This window comes from Ceratosolen solmsi, unplaced genomic scaffold (assembly GCF_000503995.2).
Source record: "Ceratosolen solmsi marchali unplaced genomic scaffold, CerSol_1.0 scaffold30, whole genome shotgun sequence".
Taxonomy (NCBI): Eukaryota; Metazoa; Arthropoda; class Insecta; order Hymenoptera; family Agaonidae; genus Ceratosolen; species Ceratosolen solmsi.
Window position 1 is genome coordinate 7,215,894 of NW_011948421.1, and position 14,414 is coordinate 7,230,307.

Here is a 14,414-nt window from a genome sequence, read left to right on the forward strand (position 1 = left end):
AGTATGTAAAATAATTTTAAACTGCATAATAATAGAGATGTACAGTATTATAAAAAGCATTTTCATTTAACATAAACGAAAATAATCTATAATTCATTACTAGTTATGCTGTGCTATTTATTAATAAAAACATTATTTCAAGGGTGAATCTTTGTCATTTGATTAAAATAATAGTAATGTTAACCGATAATCAAACAACTTTATCATTATTACAAATGAAGAAATGTTTATTACACTCACTCCAAAAATTTATCATAAACTCTAGGACATGATACATTGCATTTATCACATTTTTTTCTTCTCATGATTCTATCACCGGTTTAAAAGGAAACATTATATCCTTTTAAGTCGCAATATGATAGAAGCCATGAATAAACAAACAAATGTGTATTTAAGACATTGGTTTACTGTATATTTCAATTGTCTATTGGGGACTAGCGCTTTTCAGCATAGAATAAAAAATCAATACATTATGTAAGCAAGATAATGAAAACATTAAATAAAAACTTTTATAAAAGGGGAATCATTGTTGCATTCATTTTTATCGTTCTTGGTCAATAAGATACATGGCACGAATTGCGTAGGTGATCTTATTGTGATATATACATTGTTGATATTCAACAAAAAATTTGTGTAATATATGTTTACTGCGTGTAGAATGAGTGAGTGAATATATACTTTGTATAAGTATTGTTATTGATCTACGATTTTGTATATACCGATAGAACAGATGTCGTGATAATTCCTTAGAACGGAGCTTCAATGTTAAGCGCTACCACCAAAATGAAGATGTACAAAGAATTAAGCACCCGCTCATTCACACTGTACTTTTTGAGCGCTTGGACTTGGCCAATTTTTCAGGTAATTAACGCAAGATAACTTTACTTCAGATGGCCATTGCTAGCAGATCAGCTACATTCATCGTGATTACAACTATAATTACACCCTTGATCATGATAACGATGATGGCGATATTAATAATGCTCATAATGATATGCAGGCGAGTGGTGCTCCCTCGCCATGATGAGTAACCTTATCTCTGAGGCTCACCCATGCCGAATTGTTGCTGAGCAGCAGGTGACTGTTGGTGATGGTGATGGTGTTGCATATGATTGCTTGACATGCTACTACACCGCTGAACTGCTGAGGAAGCTGTTTGTGTCTGCTGCTGACTCAAGTGAAGTCCATTTTGAATCGGTGACAAATCTGCAAATAAAATCAACGTAAACAAGTTATTATTACCAATGTATATATATATATATATATATATATACACACATACATATAAACATATATACATACACATATACAAGTATACGTAAATAACAAATGAAATAATATAATTAAAATAAAATCTATCTATAAAAATATCTATATAGATTTTAATTTATTTACTACTTCGTTAAAAACTAAAATTTTCAATAAAAATGACTAATATTAAGAGTTATTTGAATTTTATAATAATTATATATTCCAAAAAAGGAAACATTTTTTTAAATGAAAATTTATTTTGAAATAATGTACTTTACTGTTTTTAATATTTGAACTATTATATAAATAATATAATTAATAAATTCACTTTCGAATAAAAAATAGAAAGAAGATGTTTGATTACCTATCAATATCAACTACTTTTCTATATGAATGACAATTTATTTATTTATTAAAATATAGATATGTATAAATATATATTTCTAACTCACATTTAAAATTTTTTTTGTTGATACAATTGCTAGTAGTCTCAACATGTAAAATATATAATCTGTAATTTTTCAAAACCAAAAATAAAAAATTAAGAAATTAGTAATATTAATTTACTTAACTATTAAAGAAAGCAAAGTAAGGAAATCAATAACAATTAATTACGGTATAATTTCCTTAAATATTTAAATAAATCATATATTTTATAAAGCCATAATTTTATTAAAATTCTATAAATAATGTGAAGACACGAATCTTAACATTTTTATACAAAGAAATTTTATTAATTAACAAATAATGAATGTGTTGGAAAAGTTAAAAATATGGAACAAAATTTAATTTCTTAATTTTAAATATTTAATTTTTAATTAAAATTACAAGTAAAAATCAAGTTCTTAATTCAACATAAATACAAAAATTTTAAACATCTATATTACGTAAAGTAGAATAATAATAAGATTTTTGTATTAAAGCACGACTTTTGTGTATATATATATATATTACATCAATTACTGTAGTTGCAGCATAAATATGTAGACATTTTCTTTGGATCAATATATTGAATAAAATATATTATTTGCAACTTATATTTTTTATTTATAATACATCATATATAATAACTATAAACAAATTATGTAATTTTCTGTCAATTAACGCAAATTATAAGTGAAAAATTTAAATATTTTTAATCTGATAATATATGTAAGCAAAAATGCAATAATATTGTTTCCAGTACTGAATAAATATTATGTATAAATAATAATTATAATTTAAATTGTGTTTAAAAATGATTGAACAGAAATGAATACAATGTTTCAATAGTAGAAAGAATTTTTTACATTAAAAACTGATTTATTAAATCTAAATTTAGCGTATGTAGCAATTATCAGAAAAATAATCTACATCGTTATTCATTCTTATTAGGTTGTAAGTTAAAGGATAATACAGAAAAGATTTTTATATTTTGAATAATAGTAGAACAAACTTTACATTACGTAATGACACGAATAAAAAAATTAAAATGTTCATGTTAATTATAAATATTTTTATATAAGCTTTGTAAGCACATTTCTTACCTTCAAATATTTTTTTATGTATTTTGGAATATGTAGTTAATGTTTTTTAACGGATTCTGCATTTTAATATTTACTTTAACAACGCTGTTTAAGTTTATACTAAAAATTATCTATTAAGTATATACTATACAATGATTTTTTTAAGTATTAATACTTTTCAAATTTCAATAATTTCAAACTGTATTGTACAATAATACAGTTTTGTAATTACTAAAAAATAAAAATAATTTATAAATATATATATATATATATATATATAATTCTTAATATATAGCATATATTACTAAATTAATATAATATAATTGCAAGCTATGATTAATATTTTTATTTTATTGTATAAAGATACAATTATTGATACGTGTATTTAATTTTAAGTTTGGATCACTTACCAGATGGTGTCTTTTCTCCGGCTGACATTTTCGAAAAAGCGAGTAAAGCGTCAGGAAAATTTGGTGGAGTTGCAGGTGTATTGCATGGCGTTATCTGAAAACGAATTTGTTAACAACTTTAGAGCACCATGAATGAACTATAAAAATAATTACATTGTCAATATATAAGTAATGGACATATAAATAACTTCCTTTTATTTATTTAATTCTCGAGTTTACTATTATATATCATTCATTATACATATTCTATTAGATTATTAAACAGAATTTGAACATGTGATACCTTTAAAATATCAACTAATGTTATTCGCTAAAATCTAGAATTTAATCAAGTAGAACTGGTCTTTTTATGATAATATATTATTTAAAATCTAATATAAAACATATCTTCTTATACATCAAAGTAAAGGATATTACATATCTATGTCAAGAAATTTTTCAAAATCGAAAATAATAATATTGTATAGTCGAAATATTAGAATTATCAACAAGTGTATATTACAAATTTCAAACAATAAACTGAAAAATGATACGTACAGAAAATACAGACAATATATTGATAAATAAAAAAAAATGATTAGTCAAAAACAGCTTCGCCAATCGTATTAATAGGATGTCTTAAGTAGTAAATAAAAAAAAATAAAATATACAAAAGTTTGAGGGAAAAAAAAACGTTCAAAATGCATTTAATATTTGATACTGATAATTACGTAAGCGCAATAATAATCCAAATATAAACAAAAAAATGATGAACATGAAAGTCGTATAATAGAAACCCCTCAATGCATGAAAGGTTATTCAGCTTCCGATTTAGTTGGTTTTACTTTATGATTGTCAATTGTAAGTCGATCATATCTATGAAAACGACGAATCTGCACACAAATATGCATAAATTTCTAGTCGTAACTTGTTGTCAAATTAAGTACTCCACAATTTACAATTGTTGCATTCGATCTTTTATTTCAGAATGAAAATATTTAATAAAACAGGTATAATAACGGGCGAACTTTTTGTACAATCTACTTCGAGCAAAAGTTTAGTATAATAGAATACAATAAAATACATAATTTAAATAGAATAACAAAACAATATTTATGGTGTATTAGAATAAAAATAAGCATGAGGAATGAGCACGAAGTTCACACATAATTTTAAGTTAAAAATGTATAATGGACATATATGAAATAACATAAAAGATAGGCAAAAATATGATTTTATTCAGTTAAAGATGTTACAATTAATTATATATAATTTTATGTATTAAAATTAAGATTTAAATGAATAAAATAGTGAATACAATACTGTATTACTTTTTCCATTTATTAGATAAATTTATTACATTATTATATTTATATAAGAAATATAAAATAGAAGTTAATAACAACAATATGAACAATATATAAAAGAAAATAATTAATTACAATATTATTTTATCTTTAAAAATTATCAAATTTCATATACACTTAATATTTATTATTATATATAGTAATGGTTTATATAATTCAGTCTTAAAAGCTTATATAAAAATATTGTAAATCAAAATATAATTGACTATAACTACTGGAAAAGCTTTCGTAAAAAAAAATTAATTTAATTCTAACCAATTTTTTTACTCACCTGTCCAAAATGTGTACCTTGACCACACGAAGGAATCGCGGCCTCTTGAAAAAAGATACTAAGAGCTGTCTAAAAGGACAAACAAAAATTAAAATTTGAATCTTGAAATACTCATCACAATCTTTAAGTGAAAATAAATCGCATGAAACACCGTAATGCAGATATAAAATATTTATATTGTAATTTTATAGCGTCTGATAAAATAGAATAAAAGTCATTTAGGAAATGATTAAAAAGATTAAGTTACTAGTTTAAATTAATCTTAAAATAGTTATGTTTTATCAAGATAAATAATAATAACTATTATTATTATTTTAAATACATCTATCAGAAATCAAGATTGTTCAAGAATTTATTATCATAATATTATCATAATATACAATTAATTTATATATTATGAAGATGAATTTATAAGATGTATACTATATATTTCGTACTATACAATAAATTTCACCATTTAACAAAATATTGTTTATAATATTGTTGAAAAGATACAATAAGTAAGCATGATTAAAAATTGTTAATATATGATTTTTTAATATATCTAAACACTTATCATTTTATTAATAGCATATTCATTTTAAAACGATGCAATTTATTTGATAATCTTATATTTTGGAATTAAAATATAAGTAAAATAAATTTTATTTAATTAATGATGAACATTTTTAAATGACATGTATTATATATTTTGGTTATGAGATCGAAGGTTAAAAATTAATTGAAAGTATCTAATGAATATTTATAAATTTCATTTATCATTCTTTCTCAAATTGTAAATTATCTTTAAAAGAAGAATGAATTCATTGTTCAGTACTTCCGTTTGATAATGTTAGAAAAATAAATATATATAAATAAATAACAGAGAATTCATCACATATTTAAATATTTTCAAGTCGTCAACAAGGAGAGTCAGCCAAATATGAGAAACAAAGGTTTTAAATTTTTCAATAGAAAATGGAAACAATATTAAAATTATTTTTATTAATATGTATCATTAATAGCTTAGCTAAATTTCATTAATAAGGAAAATCAACATACATAAAAAAACATCGCTTTATCCCATTTTAAATATCGTGATATAAGAGGACACTTAAAAAATTTTATCTTATTCAAGTTGTCTATAATGACTTAACAATTTTCAAATGTACCTTCTACTATAAGTAACATATATTTGTCTTTAAACACTAAGAAAATGTATCCTAAGAGATCAGATATCTAGCAACGTCGCGCACACTTCTATATTATTCTCTTATGACTTTCATCAAAAGGAAGTATGTTTCGTAGTTATTGTATATTATGCAAACGTATGTAATGCAAAGTGTACTAAGTAACTATATTAATAATAGTAAAAAATATTTTAAGTGTACGATTAACATTGTGCATTACACCTATTAGATACACTATTATGTATTATATCAATGTAAAATGTATACCAAAAATTAAACAATATATGTAGTTATATAATCTAATTTATTTAATATTTAAATACACACAAACGGTTGTGTGATAATGATAAAGTAGAAATTTTTAAATTCAAGGAAAATATATGATTGCAGTGTGAATAATGAAATAAAGGAAATTTTTTACGAAATTTATTTTCATTAGTTTTCATCAGTTAAATCACATGAGCATTTTTTCGTTTCGACTGTAATATATTTACTTAATTATATAAACATTATTCTACTTTATACGATAAATATAATAGATATTTTGATCGATAATGGAACTTAAAAATACAATTGATGTACATATAAAAATACAGATATAATTAATGCATAATAAAATTAATTAGATACATAATTGTAAAGTAAAATTGTTTAAGCTATAATAAACTTATTACTTATAGTATTCCACTAATAAATCTTGTAGACGCAAAATCTTTAAATTATAAAAAATAATTTTTATATTTTGGAAGTTAAAGAGTATTTATTCTTTAATATAGATCTACGTTCTAAAAAAAAACATTAAAAGAGTGAAAATAAAAAAAAGTAATTTTCTTTCAATATTTGTGTATTAAAATATAAAATTATATGACAAAATAATTGTTATGAGTCCTATCACAGATGCAACATTTTATTTTATAAATAAATTGTATATCAATTAATCTTAATTAAATAATATAATTTAACGTTAACTGTATTTAATTACATTAATAATATTTTTATTGTACTATATATTTCATTAAATATATACAATAAATTTCTATATAAAATATATAAAATCTTCTATTTAAAATAAATATCTATATAAAATAAATATTAATATTATAGAAAAAATAGATAAAGTATAAGATAACATAAGTGGACAGATTAATCATATATAGATAATATGTATATTCATAATATCAGAATAATAAATTTGGTATTTATGTAATCTTTTGAAAAATATATTTTTATTTGTAAATTAACTGTCATAAATGTAATTGTACCTTTGAATAGTATTAACAGCTTTTAATTCAGGACATCTAAAATATTAACAGGAATTTCGAGGTGATAGATATCATAACTTAAATATTGTCTTGTCAGAAACCAAGATCACTTCAATATAGAATTAGACAAATTACATTTAACATTATAATCTCAGTTTTTTTAGCTAAAATTTAAGTAATTATTGAATACAAGTATTTGGCTACATTGTATAATTACTTAATAATAAAATATTCAGTATATAAATAGACTTAAAAAATTTCATTATAAAAATATACTATAATTTTTTAGATTTTATGATTCGTTTCTTATAAGATTAAATTTTTAATAATATAAAAGCAAATGGTCTTTCCAGTCAGTAATTATATATTGAATTTTTTTTATTAAATTTATATTAAGTTTAAACATCCCTAATCATAAATTATGTCAGCATCGACAAATTTCTTTAAATAAGTTAATATGTTTGAATAAACTAGTACTTTATTGCATGTTATTTTATACAAATATCTCAAACATGTTTGAGATCCCATATTGAAAAAGTTCATATCATAAATATATGTTTAAACGATATGTTACTTAAATGCTTTTAAGTTAATGATCATACAAAAAATTAATATAATTACACGGATAATCGATGACGGTGTTCTACAGAAAAATATTTGAAGTAAAAAACTATATAACTCGCAGATCTTTCACATATTATTACGTGCGAATATATGCTTGCATTTGTATGCTTGAATACCTTCAAACAATTCAGTGCAGACAGCACAAATAACTTAATGAATTGGTTTTACAATTCTTTCTTTTTTTTTAATGATCAATCGAATAATCTTTCCTATTGTTCTTTTCTTAAAAAAAAAGTAAAGTATCCCAATTTTATTATAAAGGTGTAGAATAATAGACAAAAATTTGTTCAACGCTTATAGATATTTATAGGGTTCCATTTGTCTTAAGTAGTAAAATAACTAAGTACTTGGTACATATTCTTTATATTTTTAAGAAAACACAAAAACATCACATATTTGTAATCTTACTTATAAATTTGTATATAACTTATAAACAAATTTTATATTGCAAAGATTGCTCACATTTACAACCGAAAAATACTTTTCTGTAATAAACTATTTTAATTTTAATAAATTAAATGATTTTATATAATTTAAATAGTTATAATAATACATTTTAGATTAACCATAAAGTAAATCATTTATTGTAGTTAATAAATGTTCGTATTATTAAGTAATTAACAAAAAGTTCAATTATTAATTGACACTCCTGCAATATACAACGTAATATATAACGTATAAGCTAAAAATGTATTTCGAAAAATTTCACATATTTAAATTTCTAAAAATTCATTGGTGAATCATGAAAATTATTAAAAAATAGAGAATAGTTTACAAAAAAGAATTATTAATTTAATAACATCTGCATTATTTTTGTTTTTTTATTTACACAAACATTTATACTCATAATTTCCTTTTAAAGATAAAAATAAATAAATAATTTTAATAATAAATTTATTTCTATTCATTTAAATTAATTTTTATAATGAAAATTAAAAAAGAAGAATGAATAAGATAGATCAAGTGTTACGAAAATTAAAAAAAAATTTATTTTTTAAATTTAATTAAATATACGATTTAATAACAGAAAATGCTAAATCTATTGGATCATTGAGTTAAAATAATCATTAAGTAAAATATATTGTGTTATAATAAAATAATTTTATTGTAATTGTAACTTTTATATTAAATTAATATATAATATATGATTATCACAAATCTGAAAATAAAGAAAATAAGCATAATTCATATTTTTCACTCTATTAGTTATATTGTCTCTAATATTACATTATTGATTAATTACTATAAAATCTTCATTAAAATTACGAAGAAATTAAATAATTTGATAAATTAACGAAGTATATAATTTCTGTAAAAATACATCAACAAATTATTGAAAGTGTATTTGTATCACAAATAATCCATTACTTTAAAATTTAAGTTTTCATAAATAAATTTTGTGAAAAAATTAAAAATATATTTATAGAATATAATAATACATTTCTATTTTGATTGACATTTCTATAAAAAATAATTTTAAACGAGTATAATATATTCTTAAATCATAGAATCTATAAAATTATATCTTATTAAATTATGATGAAAGGAAAAATGTATAAAAATGTTTAAAAATTAATACTTTACTAATTGTCAAAATTTTATAATATTAAGTGTATCAAAGAAAGGTAAGATAATTCAAGTATTGGTAATTAAAATTAATAAAGATACATTTAAAACAAGTTAAAACAATATACAACATAGCCACACCAGATGAATGGCAAACAAGGCAAGCACAATGAATTTTTAGTAATTTCACATTTGAGCATCATCCATTTTATCCTGGCATTGTTATATGAAAACACAATTGACAACAACATACATAAAAAAAGGCACAAGCAACTTCATATGCAGTCGGTTTCATAATGACATTCAATTTAACACAGCAGAAACAAAACAATAATTATAAAACACTAAACAAAATAGTAAATATTAAAGAATTCTAAATAATAGATAAAAAGTATATTACCTTAATTATCATTGCGAGGTAAAACAATAAAATTTAAAACATACTAACAAACAAAAAATAAAATAATGGATTAAAAATTTACACTAGTAATTTAATAAAATATATTTATATATTTGTTTTAAATTGAATTAATAATGATTAAAGAAAGAAATATGTATTGGCTTGTTTTTAACACTAAATATTATTCTATCTAGTATAATATTAATTTTGGTCTGATATAACTATATACATATATATATATATATATATATATATATGCAATGCATTCTCGAATACTGTATATACGTGCGTATATGGAAATAAATTAATGAAAGTAAATATTATTTTATAATTTATTCATACATAATAAAGTAATAATGAACTAGCATGTTACTATTATTGCAAATAAAGGAAAAAACGTATGAAATAACATTATCAATAGGTTTTTGAGAATCGTGAGTGATAAATATAAACCAACTTACCTCAAATTGCCAATGTGCTGCCTGCAACAATTGTTTGGCTTGTTCCCTAGCACAACCGGCAGCCAGCATAAATTGATTGATCATCACCTGCTCACGCAAGGCGTCCATTTTGCCTTTGCTTCGCTTTTCACTACTTGGCACACTATTCTTGTTAGCGACGCCAACGAGAACGATGACGATCACATCAAACTTTACTTATTCCGTAATTATTCAGAATCTTTTCTTGCCTTTCATAAAATCGACATATTATTGTAATGAATAATTTCTACAAATATTAATGTATATTCTCAGGCTCTTGTTTATATTGTTTCCGTCTGGTCATATAGTAAGTAGAACTTTAACGTCTTGTATTATTCAATTATTATTGCAATCGGCATAAGTTTTGTCAATAATATCGCATAATAACCAACGACTTTGAGTTATATTTTTATTGTGCGATCGTTTCTAATGCATAAGATATATATCGGGACAAACAAAAACGATACTATACATATAGAAGATAAACGTACCAAGCGAATGAAAACACCTCGTTATGATGAATGCGATGTTAGTGATTATAGATATTAACTTTGTGTGCACTACAGCAAAAAAATTAACACATGCGCATGGCAATGGTTCTATATTTCTCTTGCTTTCTGAAATAGAAGGAACAAAAATTTGATTGAGATTAAAATACGTTATCGAATAAAATGTTATATCTACATAACAATATGATAATTCAATTTATTTTCTGATATGAAAATGCGAGAGATATTATGTAATGGTTTGTTTGCAACTAAAAAGCAAAAGTTACAATAACGAAAATGACAATGATGATGATGTTGCCGAACAAATCAAGTATATACAGAATATGCGCATATAATCGGAAAGAACAATGTAGTGTAGTGTAACCTTCCAAGAACGTGCGCATTTTACCGTGTTTAGGTTTACATTTTTACATTGTTTTTTTAATTTAAATTTAAATAAATTTAAACTGGTTAAATTTACATACTAAGAACATCATTAATATTATATTTTCTACATAATAAAATAATGGATAAATAATTGAATATTGTTATGTTATAAGTTTTACTTATTTCATACAAATGTATTTTTGTCGGAAAACGTGCGATAAATACAATCTATTTTTGTAAATCTTCCATTTTTTTAATTATTAGTTTATTATTAACATCATAATTAAGAAAGGGATAACAGAGAAAAATTTTACCTTAATAAAATCTTAAAAAAAAATTTTCAATATTTAAATACATGAAGATATAAAAAATGAAGCACAACTGGTGCAAAATCATGATTTATATAGGAATAAATGTACAAAACTGATGGTGAAAGCTGTATTCTCTTAATGAAACTTAATGTATTCACTAATCTCATTTAAATTCTCGATGGCATTTTTCATTTGTTGCTAGTAGTTTTGAAGACTTGTTTCATAGTTACTTTGAAAACAGTGTTTATTAAAAAATACTTGAAATAGTATAACTACAGAGGGCACGGAACAAGCAGAAAAAATGTCTAATTTCATATTATTTAATTAATATGACCTCTATAAAGAATGTGTATAATAAAAATAATAAATAAAAATTGAAATATTTTAACTAAATTTAGATAAAATATATGTATGAAACAATAGAAATATAAATCATAAAATTATTTTTTTTAAACTGGAGTAACAAAAAAGTTTATAAAATTTAATTTTCCTAAAATTAACATCTTCGTTTTAAATGAAAATAAAAACAATGATGGTCAGTTACTATTGTGAACTTTTAAAGATGAATAATAGACTCCACAAGGTTTGGTATAATATTTCAAGATTTATACAATCGCAATACGGTTACGTGTTGACAGAAAATATCAATATAAGGAATACAAATTTTAGGGAATATATTAGTTTTAATATCTTGATTGAAAATGAATACAATAAAAGCATTGATATATCATTAATACGTATAGATATTAAATTAGATATAGATATAGATTTAGATCAGACAGAAACAATTGATCTCAGTGCAGGCCAATATATCTTTGTACAACATTGAATATGCGTACACTAGACTAATGACTAGAATAAAAAATATAAGTAGTCTTTATTACATGGACGAATACATTTAATATTACAGATTCCTAGTATACAGAATGGATTTAATTTCTATATTTTTATTTTCGATAAAATTGTGTTGATTTAATATTTCTATTTATTTGTAAATCACAATTCCTGCAATTTATATATTATAATTAGAAAATCAATAATATTGTAGTTTGAGTTCTTGATAATAAATTACTTACTATTATCATAATTAAAAACATTCATTGTATTTCTGTATAATTTTAGAACAGGGTTTTTTTTTATTAAATTAATACTTTCAACAGTAAAAATTTATAATATTACCCTGATTTGAAAGAGCTTAAACTTAGCTTTTTATTGTTCATGCCTGAACGGGTGTACTATGAATATTGCTTTGTCAAACATAAAGCAAGACCAAAGAATAGTTGGATATTTTGTTAAACATCGTCTTGGATTAATTTTTTAATTATGTAAATTTATATTTTCTTTATTCTAGAAATATAAATAAAATAGTTATAAAATATAAAAGAAATATATTCTTTTATTTTACTTAATATAAGAATATTCTGAAATATATCAAATAGCTGTGAGTAAAATATTTTTTGAACAAATATTAAAATTTTTATATTCATATTATTTTTAATTTTAATTAGTTTATAAAGATGGGTAAACATGAAGTTGGAACACCTAAATATATTGCAAATAAGATTAAAGCAAAGGGTCTTCAGAAATTAAGATGGTATTGTCAAATGTGTCAAAAACAATGTAGAGATGAGAATGGTTTCAAATGTCATACACTGTCTGAATCTCATCATAGGCAATTACTACTTTTTGCTGATAATGCAAATAAATATATGGATCAATTTTCTAAAGAATTTTCTCATGGTTATTTAAATTTATTAAAACGACAATTTGGAACAAAACGTGTTCCTGCTAATAGAGTTTATCAAGAATATATTGCTGATAGAAATCATGTACATATGAATGCAACTATGTGGCTGACATTAACAGCTTATGTTAAATGGTTGGGTAGATCTGGAAAATGTGTTGTAGATGAGACAGAAAAAGGTTGGTTTATTACTTATATTGATCGTGATCCTGAAACAATAGCAGCCCAAGAAAAAAAAATGAAAAAGGATAAAATGGATAGAGATGATCAAGAAAGAATGATGGATTTTATTAATAAACAAGTACGTGATGGTAAATCAAATAGTGAAACAACAGATGAATTAAAGCCACTTGAAAGACTAGGAAATAATTCACCTATTGTTCTAGATATAAAAATGAAACCAAAAAAATTATTCTTAATAAATTCAAATCTACCAATCAACAGATGTTTAAATATTAAGGAAATTAAATTAAATAATGAAGTTTCAACTCATAAAAAAAGTATAAGTAGTTCTGAAAAAGATAAATCAAAATTAAAACGTAAAGTATTATTAGAAATTAAAAAAAATTTAACAAAAAAGGGAAGATATTACAGTGATAACGAAGATGAGAATGATAAAAATAATAGTTGGTTAAGGGTGGGTTTATCTGTAAAAATTATTTCTAAATCTCATGGAGAAAAATATTATAATGCAAAAGGAGTAGTACAAGAATTAAAAGATTTAAATAAATTTGTTGGTAAGATTAAATTAAAATCACCCAATAATGTAAAAGAAGATTTGATAATGATAGATCAGAAGTGTTTGGAAACAGTAATTCCATCAATTGGTAGAGAAGTTATGGTTTTGTGGGGAAAATATAGTGATAAAATAGCAATTATAAAAAATCTTCGAATAAATGATTTTTGTGTTGATATTGAATTAAAAAATGAAAGAAAACTTTTAAAAAAGATTCCTTATGAACAAGTTTGCAAATATATTGGTTAATTATTTGATCAAAATTTAAAAATGAACTTGCATAAGAATATATAATAGAATCGAAAATATTTTATAAATAATTAATATAGAAAAGTTAATTTTATATTTATATATATGTATATAAAATATATTGACAATTACACTTGAAATATCTTTATTTTAATTTTTTTTTTTAAGGTAAAATATTTTTATTCTTTATCAAATATAAAATATAATATCAAATAT

At 22.2% G+C, this 14,414-nt stretch overlaps 2 protein-coding genes across 2 annotated transcripts; one reads left to right on the plus strand and one right to left on the minus strand.

Moving 5' to 3' along the window:
* Positions 1-749: 749 nt before the first annotated feature.
* On the minus strand, positions 750-10,812 carry LOC105361500 (UBA-like domain-containing protein 2-A). The gene is made up of 4 exons (XM_011498703.1): positions 10,266-10,812; positions 4,784-4,852; positions 3,167-3,260; positions 750-1,206 (listed from the first exon to the last, which is right to left on the minus strand). Exons 1-4 carry the CDS (start codon positions 10,371-10,373, stop codon positions 1,034-1,036), a joined length of 444 nt encoding a protein of 147 aa, XP_011497005.1. The 5' UTR covers positions 10,374-10,812; the 3' UTR covers positions 750-1,033.
* Positions 10,813-12,873: 2,061 nt separating this feature from the next.
* On the plus strand, positions 12,874-14,213 carry kin17 (kin17 DNA and RNA binding protein). The gene is made up of 2 exons (XM_011498704.1): positions 12,874-12,910; positions 12,978-14,213. Exon 2 carries the CDS (start codon positions 12,987-12,989, stop codon positions 14,196-14,198), a length of 1,212 nt encoding a protein of 403 aa, XP_011497006.1. The 5' UTR covers positions 12,874-12,910; positions 12,978-12,986; the 3' UTR covers positions 14,199-14,213.
* Positions 14,214-14,414: the final 201 nt, after the last annotated feature.

Bases quoted from the DNA above. Each gene is read 5' to 3' on its own strand.
- LOC105361500 (XM_011498703.1), bottom strand. From the start codon at position 10,373: ATGGACGCCTTGCGTGAGCAGGTGATGATCAATCAATTTATGCTGGCT. The intron at 4,853-10,265 runs GTAAGTTGGTTT...TTGTCCTTTTAG, and splicing joins CAGCACATTGGCAATTTGAG to ACAGCTCTTAGTATCTTTTT. The intron at 3,261-4,783 runs GTGAGTAAAAAA...ATTCGTTTTCAG, and splicing joins AAGGTACACATTTTGGACAG to ATAACGCCATGCAATACACC.
- kin17 (XM_011498704.1), top strand. From the start codon at position 12,987: ATGGGTAAACATGAAGTTGGAACACCTAAATATATTGCAAATAAGATT.